The sequence below is a fragment of the Phalacrocorax carbo genome, chromosome 15 (assembly GCF_963921805.1).
Source record: "Phalacrocorax carbo chromosome 15, bPhaCar2.1, whole genome shotgun sequence".
NCBI lineage: Eukaryota > Metazoa > Chordata > Aves > Suliformes > Phalacrocoracidae > Phalacrocorax > Phalacrocorax carbo.
The window spans coordinates 17333014-17345245 of record NC_087527.1 but is presented as its reverse complement, the minus strand read 5'-3'; the positions used below and the strand labels follow the sequence as shown (position 1 = coordinate 17345245).

At 42.2% G+C, this 12232-nt stretch overlaps 1 protein-coding gene across 8 annotated transcripts; it reads right to left on the bottom strand.

The window, feature by feature from the left end:
- Nucleotides 1–493: 493 nt before the first annotated feature.
- On the bottom strand, nucleotides 494–11664 carry LOC104047540 (solute carrier family 2, facilitated glucose transporter member 11). Of its 8 annotated transcripts, none has more exons than XM_064466637.1 (12): nucleotides 11610–11656; nucleotides 10871–10969; nucleotides 9708–9868; nucleotides 9234–9358; nucleotides 8234–8363; nucleotides 7110–7258; nucleotides 6118–6305; nucleotides 4812–4889; nucleotides 4075–4176; nucleotides 3644–3719; nucleotides 2919–3046; nucleotides 494–2166 (listed from the first exon to the last, which is right to left on the bottom strand). In XM_064466637.1, exons 1-12 carry the CDS (start codon nucleotides 11631–11633, stop codon nucleotides 1960–1962), a joined length of 1467 nt encoding a protein of 488 aa, XP_064322707.1. In that variant the 5' UTR covers nucleotides 11634–11656; the 3' UTR covers nucleotides 494–1959. The 8 variants fall into 8 exon arrangements, with proteins under 8 accessions (XP_064322707.1, XP_064322711.1, XP_064322710.1 ...); XM_064466636.1 differs by having other exon boundaries at nucleotides 496–2166; nucleotides 4812–4922; XM_009507866.2 differs by having other exon boundaries at nucleotides 498–2166; nucleotides 4812–4922; nucleotides 11614–11664.
- Between the last annotated feature and the right edge of the window lie 568 nt (nucleotides 11665–12232).

The following is a 12232-nucleotide window of genomic DNA, read 5'->3' as shown; positions in this document are numbered from 1 at the left end:
TGGCAGTGTTAATGCTTTACCATGCTTTCCCTCTTGCAGACAGTATTTACTAGTAGGAGGAGAGCAGTCAGGCACGCTGGACAAGATCATGCTGTAGAAAGACATGTATAAGGAAATGAATTTTTAGTGTCTTATAAGACACTAAACATTTCTTCACTGGGAGCCAGTAAGGTTGAGAAAGACCAGGCCAAATAAAGATTTTTAAAATAATCCAGGTCTTACCTAATCCTTTCTTTTTAAAACATTTAAAAGTTTCTTCTTTTTTTTGTCCTGCACTTTTGACCAGAAGAACGAATGTTTGTTGGTTCTCTACTGTGGTAGTTTGCAATCCATGACATCTGGCCTTGAAGCTATAAACTTTGTCTAGCTTTTTTTGTAATATGATGATTATCATAGGAATGATGGCTGTGTTGGGGAAGTCCACTGCTCTTGGTATTAGCTCTTGGCACTGCTACAAATATTATTAGAGGATCGTGTGACGATAAAATAGCAGGAGCCTTAGGGCTGTGAAAGAAACTACTGCTTAATATGTAGGCCCTTTTGCAAATTTTATTGTGTAGCATCTACAATAGTCAGTAGTGAAGATCTTATTTCCAGAACAAGACAGGCACAATATTCCTTGACCCCAGCAACGCACTCCCAGAAACAGGCCCTCCTCTGTCCCTGAGTCTTCAATCAATGAAAACCAAATCCAGGCATGATCAGGTAGAATGTGTTTTCCTAGTCACTGCTTTTTTTTATTTCCTTCTCAGTAAAATGCAAAGCATGAAAAAGAGCAAGAGTGTGTCATGTCATATAGCAATGAAGACAAAAAGTTAAGCCCTTTTTACAATGTTTTGTAATGAAAATGTGATTGGGTTCTCCAGGAGAGGCACCACTCTTTTTTTGTCTTGTCTATATCAGTTACTCTTGGGAACTCAATCCCATTGTAACCCAGTGTTCATTCTCTCTGACATGAAATAACTCCAGGCTGAAGACATGATACATAGTTATCGCTAATGAAGAAGGAGAACCTGCCCACTGTGGATTAGCCCACTCATTATTTCCTGCAACTCTGCTTCCTTTGCTCATGATTTCTTTCAGTGCTGATATATCCCTGTTTGTCCCAACACAAGAATCTCCACAATCTAGGCAACGCACCCGATTGCCAAGCAAGAGGTTTGGCTTGAGATGATAGGTTATGCTTGGGTGCTTCTCTAGCATTGTGTCTCCTTTACACCAGGACCTTATATCTCCTTTACATTTTTTTACTTCAGACATAGCAATGACACTCCCTCCCCCCCCCCCAAAAAAAAAAAAAAAGGATGAAGACCATGCTGCAGGTCACAGAAGTGTGGTCATAAACCCTTCAAGAAAGTCCTAGTTGCCCCTGTACTATGTACTTGCTCTCAAGTCTAATTATAAGAGGGGGAAACATTGCATACCAGTTCTGGCTACTAATAGGCAAGGTACTCTTCTTTCACCAGATTAAAGAGCTAAACATCTGTTTTCATCTGGACTGAAGGTCCTTCTCTGGGAAAGGTCAGTAGCACTGACTTGTTAATAGGAGCAAATAATTTCAATGTGAAAGCTCTGTCTTCTTTTTCTCTCAATTTCACAAGTATGCTATACATCTGAACTTTCCACACTTACTTCCTCCAATACCTGTGGAGTCCAAGTTTTGGTAAGAAAAATAGCAGACCCTGTATTTTCAGTTTACACAGCTAATAACTTGCAGGGACTGGCAAAGATCTTATCTCTTTATACACTGTGTTTAATTTTTTTCTGCAGAGGATTTAATTCAGCTCATATTTCAGCAACTGGAGAGAACCACCATTCATCCTGCACCCTGCACTACAGGTGATTATTTTTAAAATACACATGCGTGCTGTTTGTGGAGCAACGGATTCTCTCTTGCTTGGTGAGGCTTCTGGGCACTACAGTAGTAAAAGAGTGAAATATGGAGTGGAGAGTTTGCTATTACAGTCTAGTAACAATCTTCACGGAGCAGTTACTCTGCTGTACAGCTGTCTGTCTCTTCTTTCCACGGTAGTTCAGGCAGTTGAACTCCTCCATGACCTGCAGTATGGTCTTTCCTTTGGTCTCTGGCATCACCAGGAAGACAAAGATAGCCATGGACAGACAGTACGTCAGGAAAATGATGAAACAGAAACTACCAAGACCTTCCTATAGGAAAAGAAAGAGACAAAATGTGTTCATATATATTGATCAAGATTTCTTTCTCTTATGATATGGAGTTTCTAGGTTTGTATTTACTAAAAAACTTGGTCAGGGATACAGCTGATGTAAACCCTGCTTGCTGCCACCTGGGGAATGGCACCGAGTGGTAAGATGAACCAATTCTCCTTTCCTGTTTTAAGGAGGAAAGTTGTATGCTCAGCAGACATTGAATGTCATTGCTTGACAATTCGGAGAAGTGCTGAGCCACAGTTACTCTTCCTTTCTGCTCCACGCTTCTCAGTCAGTGCTAGACTGGGGAAGGTATGTAGCGTATTAGCTCTGTCCCTCCTTGCACAGTCCAAAACTGCAAAGACTATAGTTTCCTGCTACTTACTAGTGCTCGGTGAGATCTCTGGGACTGCCCATTTTCCACATTAGCCCCAAAGGAGATGCACATACAGGAGAAAGGGGGAAAAGAAGGGAGCCCATCATGACATTCAAATGATGTCTGACAGTGTTGGTGCCTTTGTCACCGCTTCCATGTTTGCCACTGTCACACTCTGTGTGTAGAGTTAGAAGCATTTTGTGGTTTTGCTATGCTTTCACTAGATATCTGGGTAAAAAGAAAGAGGTCATCAGAACTGCAATTAGTTTGGGCTCTGTCTTTCACAAGAAGTGTTGAAAAAGAGAAGTACGCTCTGGGTTCGAGAAGGGTCTAACCTCCACTGAATTGAAGCAAAATAGCCTACTTTGCTTACCACAATAAAAGGGAACAAAAGTCCAAGGATGAAGAGTTGGATCCAGTTTGTAGCACCATTAAAAACATAAGCAGCTGGTCTGTATGACTGAATAAATATTTCTGTGGGCAAGGGGCATACTACTGCAGCTGAAAAAAATGTTGGAGAAAAAAGGAAGTTTAGAAAATTTGCAAGATGCTTCTGTAACTCACACTTTGTATTGCCACATAAGTTAATGGTTTTAACTGACCTGGAAGTGTTTGAGGTTCTGCTTGGCTCTTCAGGAGGAAGGCATGCAGAATTGCAATATGAGTCCCATGGAGAGGACAAGGGGGAATGGACATAAGTTGCTCTTGGGGAGATTACGATTGGACATGAGAGGGAAATTTTTCACAGTGAGGACAGTCACCGTTGGAATAATCTCCCCAGGGAAGGGGTTGACTCAGCCACGTTGGACACCTTCAGGAGCCGTCTGGACAGGGTGCTGGGCCGTCTTGTCTAGACTGTGCTCTGCCTAGAAAGGTTGGACTAGATGATCCCTGAGGTCCCTTCCAACCTGGGATTCTGTGATTCTGTGAAACGAAGTTTTACCTCCTACCACAGTATGGAGGGGAACATCTACCCTTGCGCTGAATTAGGAGTAGGGGTTCATGCTAACTGTGGAACAGCTATGCCTGGGACCTCTCCTAAAGGCTGCAGTGAGGAAGGAATGAATATATGAAACTGTTCCAGTAGAAAATACCAACCTGGCCCGATGCCAAAGCTCATGATGAAAATAAAGATAAGTGCAACAGAGCAGTATGGTACCCAGGAAAATGAATCCTATGGTAGGAAATGAAAAGCAAATAAAATCAGAAATTAAAATTTTATTTATCCAGCTCCATTAGAAACATTCATCACTGCTAAGTATGTTAATGTTAAGAATGCATCTGTTTCCTCTACTTCCAGAAACTTCATAAGGAGATAGTCTTGGCAGTGATCATGGATGTATAAAGCTATTGGCTTGATCTGCATATACGTGGCTGGGAACAGACCTCTGTTATTATGATGGTTAGCCCCAAAAATACTGATACTCCTACTAAAAAGTGATTTGTGGGGGAGGGAGGTAGTAATGATATCTGCCATACAATAAAGCATGAAGACAGGACACAGGTCTAATGCATAAGTGGGGTCTTACCTGTAGTGAAAGCGTGACTGTGAGGAGCCCTAAAGCCAAAGCCATAACACTGTAGCTTTTCCACAGCAGTGCCTTCCTCCCTGCACGCTCAATTAGGAAACCCTGCAACCAGGAGGACACACTGTCAGCTCCCAAGGACAGACCTTAAAGGCAGGCACTGGTGAGCTGCTCTGGTAGGTGCCTTCACCATCTCTGAAGAGTTGGGGACTGGGATAAGAGACCTCCTCTGGGAGGGTGAGAAAAGGCATCTGGGGGACTGAGCAGGACCAGGAGCTGCAGGGAGTTGGGTGGAAGGTAGGGAGGTGCAGGGCTGCATGGAGCATTGCCTGGGCAGAGGATGCCTGAGGGGGGCACGCTGCAGGCAAAGGATAGCCAGGGAGGACAGCAAAGTGGAAATGCTTGCACTGTTAATTGCCATGAATCCTACAGCCACGAGTCCTACTGACAAGCGGACACAGGGACTGTCATCTGCCCTAAGTACAGAGAGGAAATGGGGCTCCCAAGGCTTGCTCAGGCTGCACTGACTTTGAAGGAAAGACCCTCCTGTCCTCCCATAAACTGAATATAAATGCCCATGTTTGCAGGATGTGTGGAGATGATTTTGTGTGATCAGTGCAAAGTACTATAGTTGATTTGTTGCAGAAGTTTGATTCCTGAAGCTCCATTTACAGTAGTTCTAAAGATTGACATGAACCATGCATTGCAGCAGAAGGAAATTCAGCTGAAGAGCCACTTACACAGAGGACTGTGGTGAGGATCTCGGTGATCCCAACTCCCAGGGAGACATAGTGGATTTGATCAGGGGGGATTCCAGCCTTTATAAAGATATTGTATGCATAAAAGTAAACCTGGAAAGAATAGAAATGTGTGGAGGCTGTACCCATGTCATCATGTTTACACTAGCTTCTGTCTTTTTTGACAGAAAATAACTAATCAGGCCCTAACAAAAGAGCAAATCTTCTTGATTTCAGTAACTAATCCTCAGTGTTTTCACAAGGCTTATTTGTGCAGAACAGCTTTTACTAGCAGCTCTGTCTTGAACTCAGTAACAAATACAGCCTTTTTCTTCTATTTTTGCTTGCTTTTAGCAGAGCCTTTGTCTTATGGTAAAGGTTATAATTCTAGCTGACATATCTTTCACAGGTTTTAGTGTCTCATGTACTTTGAATGAGGAGCCTACAGAAATGTGGGCAATACATACTAAGCAAATGGTTTAAATTGTCTTTCTACATCATCTTTAAGCCTTTGCAGTGATTTTGAGAGTCACTGTTTTTCCAGATGTAAGCACTTCTAATGCACAAGAAATTCCACTGTTAATACCCTCAATTTCTACTGGTCCTTCGTGGTATAGTTACTGCTGCATTAGTGGGGGTAGAAAGGGCTCTTATGAATCTTGAAGTCTTTCTGAATTTGCAAAATTAACCTGGATTTTTGAACATTTATGCTTTTACTGTAAGCTTATTCTCTACAATAACTATTCCAATACTCAATAGTGTCTACTGAAACATAGATAGAGATATTTCCAGAGAAAAGATATATTAGAGAGTATATATCAGTAACTTTCACATATATTACTGGGATGTTGTAATTGTCTATAATGTGAGAAAGTGCAAAGTTAAAGGATTTAGAAAGAAACCCAAAGAGGTAAGAGTACAGAAATACACTATCAGTGTACATTACAAATCTAACTCAGTCTCTACTGAAATGGCTGAACAATTTTGGGCAGTGCATTCTGGAGTTCAGAGACCCAGAGGAGGTTATGCTGTTCTTTACTTGCTCTGTGTTTGAGATTTTATTTTATCCCCTTCCATTCTCTTATCATAATCGGGTAATCCATTGAGATGCCTTCAGATGTCACTTGCTAAAACACAGTTCTCGACTTATCCCAGGTCCCAAACTTCCATGGGGAAAGATTACAATAAACAGTAACAACTGTTCCCCTCCTTTCAGCCACTATTGTAATCAGCATTTTACTACTTGTTGCAGAGCTTACTTTCTTCCAAGAAACTGTAAGCAACCTAGAAAGAAAAGTAGGACACGTACCACATTGACGCCAATTAACTGCATGCATGAGGAGACAAGGAAGAGAGTGATGAACTGCCAACGGACAGCTTTGTCACGAAAAAGATCACAAACACTCTTAGCCTTCTCTCCACGGATGGCTTCTTGCTCTGCCATCATGTCATCTATTTCAGCCATATGGTCAGCGTCTCCCCAGAGCTGCTTCACAGCTGGAAGGAGAGGGAGAGAGAACATGACTCCTGGTCCAAGTTCACCACCACAGACAAATTCAGAGGATTACTTCCTGCCTTGCAGAGTCTTATTTGAGCTTCAGGCTCTTCGCTTGTGTGAACTTCCTAGAGGTCTGGGTTCAGATTAGACACACGTCCAGTTCATTGTTATCTATTTTTACCCATAAATCTTGATCACAACCCTACCTTTGGCCAATGGCTGCTTACAGTGTTTCAGGGTAATTCATGCCTAAATTTTTACCAATTCTTCCCCAAATACCCTCCTGCTAAAGGTGTAGTTCTAGTACATACACCAAAACACAGACAAGGAAAAATGACTCCTACATTAAAAGATAAGTCTACATCCAAAGAATTCTCTCTTTTGATAGTTAAGAACCCGCAATGGCTGTTTCTCTGTTTATGTCAGTAGTCACTGTTAGGGTTCTTGAAGAACTGGAATACTTACAGATATGGCATGACAGTAAAGAGCATCCCTTTCTTACAGAGAGCCAGAAGGTACTGTGTCCACACCCTGTTCAGGGCAGAATCTGTATTCATGGAAATACAAGCTCTGTGTGATCACATCCCTCAGAGTATACTGGCAGAGTGTAAGGGAACTACGAGTACCAAGAGCACTTAATATCCAAGCAGAAGAGGCTGTCTTTCATTACAGCTGAAGGTGGTTTCAGAGCCTAATGACCAAGCATCTGTTTCCCAACTGTACCTCTCTTCCAGGCGCATGTTGGGCTTCACTGTATTTTCCACTTTTTGCAAAAAGGAATGCTTTGTGGTCCATATCCTTACCTTTGATGCACCCCTCCTTGTCCTTTTTGTCAATGAGCAGGTAGCGGGGAGAGTCTGGGAAGAAGGGGAGGGTGAGAAGCTGAATGAGGGCAGGAAGTGCATTGACTGCCATGAGAATCGGCCAGAGAGCATCTACTCCGAGGACTTCTCTGAAACAAAACCAGCAGAGCAAGAGGAGCTAAGCAACCATGTGCACTGGCCATGTGAGCACACAGAGAGACAGGGTGGTCCCTCAGCCGTGCTGCATGTGTCCTGGCAGCTCCTACCCAGAAGTCTCCAGCATTTCTCAGCCCAGAAAAATTAAAATCTCGATGGGAGGCAGAAGGGTAGGGCAGAGTGCTGTTACCTGCAGCACACGAATCACACAGTATTGCCACCTGTGCTCAGTGGTGAGTGCAGCAAGGCTAACTGCATCCTCCTGCAACAGCTGAAGACCCACAGGGAGGAACAGTGTCCCCGCACAAGTGCTGAAGAAAGAATCCACAGAGGCTGATCCTTCTGTTTCTGACCCAAAGAGTCTTGGGTTACAATGAGGACAGGATTCCTGGGTTATCAGCCTGATACTGACTGTCCCAAATAGCTGCTGAGCTTCCTGCAGCTTTGAGAACACTGTGGCCAGAATGACGTGTGCCTGGAAATGGGACAGACCATCTTTGGCACAGGACAGGCAGAAGGAGCCTGTGTTGGGGCGGGAATGAATCCACCATAGGTTTCTGTTTTGTGTGTGTGTGTTTGATGGGTGGGTGTGCCGGTTGGTGTGTATTTTCAAGAAAGTTTGAATAGACCTGACATTTTCTGCTGCTTCTAAAAAAATTAAAATTAAAGGTTGGTTCTTACAAAAGATGGATTTCTTACAAACCCATTGAAATCTGCTAAAGGTTTTAATTATCTGTATTTTGATCTGTCTTTGCTGGGAAGCAACACTGTTCTTCAGGGTTAAATGTTTTGTATGATTTCTCTTTCCCATTCACTTAAGTCAGGAATTTTGGCTGAACTAATTCAGTCTGACTGCCTAGGATACCCTGAAAACATGTCTAAAAACAGTTGCTGATTTGCCTATCCATAGGCTTGCATTGTGTATATTTTAATAACAGAAGAAGTAAATTGGTCTCAGACCCCCTTACCTGAGACCCAGAGCAAATCCTACAAACTTTCCGATGGCAGTGGCAGTAGAAGCTGTTATGGCAATCAGGCCGCGGAGCTCCAGTGGGGCACATTCCCCAGCATACATGAGATGGATAATCAGAGCTAAACCTGCAGTGACAAATGACTGTCAGGGAAATTCAGACTCCCATAGGTCTGGTGTTTTGGAGGGGACCATTATGGGCAAAGCACATAACCTTAGGCTCTGAGATACTGTTTTGACTACACTGAGTATATGTCTGCCTCACAGGAAGCATGTTTCCAGTACTGTGGCCTTACGTGTTTGCTAAATATTAAACTAAGCAATTATGTTCCCCTGGGAAATCTGTTCTTCATCGGGCTGGCCACATATACTGGATCACTATTGCTCCCTTTAATCTCAGATTATATATTTCAATACCTACTTAGGATGCTATGTGCCTTATTATGTACTTTAAACCAACAAGTTATCAAATGCTGTATATTCCATTTGCTCCGTGAATGAATGAATGGATATTTATCCTCTCAAATTTTTTTGCTGATTAGTATTACCTTTATCTAGCTGCTCAGGGATTGAAAACACTGGCAGAATGTAACCTTCTGAGGCATCTGGAAATCAGAATTGCCCAGCTTGAAAACCATTCCCTAGTCTGTAATATGGAAGGCAGTATCAGCCACAACAAGTAGCAATAGAAACAGAGGTCAGCTTTCTATTGAGTGAGCATGCTCCTCTGAAATATTGTATGTTTGGGCTTTTTCACAAATTGTCAGCACTTTTTATATGGACTGGATGTAAAGATAATGAGAAATGGAGATGCCACACATTATTAATTTTCTTATGTTTGTATTTTTCTCATTTAATTAAAAATGCATTCAGTAATCAGGCCCTCTGCAGGGTTTAGTAAAAATCTGTGATACATATACTCAGTCTGGTAAATCCCTGTGACCCTCAGTCACTGCTCTCCCAACTATTTAATACCATAGGTAGGAATGCTAATTTACCTCCACACACTCCGGAAAATAATCTTCCAGCGATGATCATCTCAAAGGATCCACACAGCCGGCTAAGTCCCATCAGAGTTGCGCTCAGCAGAGCAGGGATATTGGTGAACAGCATGGCCTTCTTCCTGGAATTCATTTAAATTAATGTAACTATAAATATTGTCCATGTGTCATTCACAGCCTGACAGAAGTGTACCATGGTTAAAGACTTTGTGCTGGCTTCTGAGATCAGCTGCAGTGAAGTAAATGGGAAATGTGAATAGGAAAACTTTGTCACAGACTGATAAGCTAGTTGAAGCTTTTGATGCCTCCAGTGGAGCCAAGATCTACACTGAACAACAAGCTTTGTGAGCGGTTGTCTGTGAAGGGCTGCCCACAGTGCCACTTTACAAATAGTGTTTCTCCCAAGATGCACTCGCTTATTTTTGCAGTCGTGGGTGTAGACAGAAAGATTAATGTAATCAATATTCCTACCTTCCAAATCTAACAGACAAATATCCAGCAGACAAGGACCCCAGAAGCCCACCGATGCTGTAAATGGACACAACAAAGGACCACATCAAAGTAATCGTCTCTTCACTGGGAGAGGAGCTGTATCTCTTCAGCCAGGTCTCATGGATGAAACTTTTGATGTACTTTAAAAGAAAAACAGAAAGCAATGGACTCAGTCAACATGTTTTTGCATAATTGTACCTTTTTTTTTTTTACTTCTCTTACCTACTTACTGGTCTTTTTGATACGTTTCTATCGACACCTTGGTTGAAATCGTAGCCCTGGTGAAATCAAAAGGAATTTTGCCACTAACATCCCTGGAGTTAAAGTTTTAGTAACAAGGTGCAATAAATAAGCCAATGAATTAATACATCAATATTAAATATCAACAGTGAGTGCCATTAAGAGGGTGGCACATTGGTCTTTTGTTTATGTGCTAAACCCTGATTGTTTTGCTTATCCAATCTTCCCCTCCATTCCCACTTGTCTGTCTTGTCCATCTGTTGCATCCTGTCTGATGCCTTGGGTGAAATCTAGGTTTGACTTCAACTGACTTCAGTGAGACCAGGATTTGTCCCTCATTGTGGCCCATTGTGGGGGTCTTTCTGACCTACTGTCCATAACCTCCATGGCACTCTCGTTCTTGATGAGGGTTCCCAACGTGGTGATAGTATGAGCTCAATGTCCTCAGCGCTATTCAGGATGAGAAGCACCTCTCCTAATTTTCAATTTCCAGATGCAGGTATCAGTGCTGATCTCAGCTCTAGAGCTGAACTCCTTCCCTGTCCTATTTCACCTCACAGTCACTTAGACTAGTGTGTGTGGCCAAGGACGTGGTTCAAAGGACTCCCTGAGCGCTGGAAAGAGGAGAATGTCCTGTGAGCAATCCAACCCAGTAAGGGGAAAATGTCTGACTTTATAGACACCACTCATCCTCCCCTTTCCCAGTTCTGTCACACCAGACAAAAGTTAAAACCCAATGAAACACAAGAGCAATAGCAGCTACTCTTAGAACCAAGAAACCACATCAAGTCTAGTGTTGAGGGCAGAAGTGAAAAAGTTAGTGATTGCAAATAGTGGCAGGAATGCATGACAACATTGAAATCCATGCTGGCAGCTCAATTTTTTCAACTGTCCATGCTTACCTCAGCGGGAGAATTTATAATGGAGACCTGCAACCCATACTGGAAAGCTCCACCAATGCCCAGGACAAAAGCCAGGAGGAAGAGATTGTAGCTCATTTTCTGACAGGAAATAAAAACAGCAAACAAAGCTAGTATAGCTATTCAGACATGCCCTTTTTTACCTTCAGGAACCCTTACAGCTTGAGCAATGTTACGCACATGCCTCCTCTGAGACCAAGGAGGCAGTGCAGAGTGCAACAGACGACCACAGCTACTAAAGTGCAGGATAGTGAGAAATTTGAGGAGAAACAGAGCTGTTCCTATACTTCCTTGACTGGAAAGGATTATTTTCCATCATTTGGTGTTTACATCTCTCTGATACTTTGTTATTCATAACTCCTTTATTGTGGAGTACTTTTTCAGTCTTCTAGCCTTTCTCCAGCTATTACATCATGCAGCTTTTTTTTTTTGTTGCTCTGCTCTGAATGCCCTTGTTTTGTCTTCCTCTGTTATGTAGCAGACATTAAATATAAATATGCTCGTAAATACAGTTTTCTTTGTTTCTAAAAATAATTCCTTGCAAGATATTAGATATCTTTCAGGTACAACCTCATACTATTATTTTAACCATATCTGATTCAGATTTACTTTCCTTTCTGTACTTAATTTATACAGCAGGTATTTTAGAATAGCAGAAATGAAAAAAAAAAAATATGTACTGCAAAAATTCTGTTTGGGTAAAAAAAAGAGAAACATATACCAACTTGCATGCAAAGGTAGTCATCTCAGCTTGCAGGCTAGGTCTTTCCTGACGCTTTCTTTTGTTACTTTGGAAAAAGTCACTCTATATATAGAGAAAGAGGCACCTGAGATAATATTTCAACATGTGATTTCATTCTTTCTCAGTGTTTACACTCCTTTGGTTTGTCATGAAGTTCTTGCTATTTGGTTTGTCATTGTGTTGGTTACTGATGAAACTGAGGATAATTTTGGTGAGCTGTGCATTCATGTCAGGTCACTAGGGAAGAGAAGCTCCATCAGCGGCTGACAGGCAATAAGAGCTGCAGGAGATGAGTAAAGGACAATAAAAAAGGCATTGCTGGAAGCCAAAGTCCAGGGACTAGCGCAAACTAGAGTGAACTGGCTTGGACTCCCCAAGTCATAGTTTGGGTAATCAGTTATTACATTTAAAGGAAAAGTTCCTGACTGCTACTTTGAGTCTCAGTACAGCAAAGCCTTCTGAAGCCTGACTTGACCAAGCCTGACTAAGCCTGTGCATTCAACTCTTGAATTATGGGGTCAGTTGACACTTTAAGATTAATGCTTATGGCTTGACAAGTCTGTATCCCTGTAATATATGGTAGATGCTAGGAAAGTTGAATG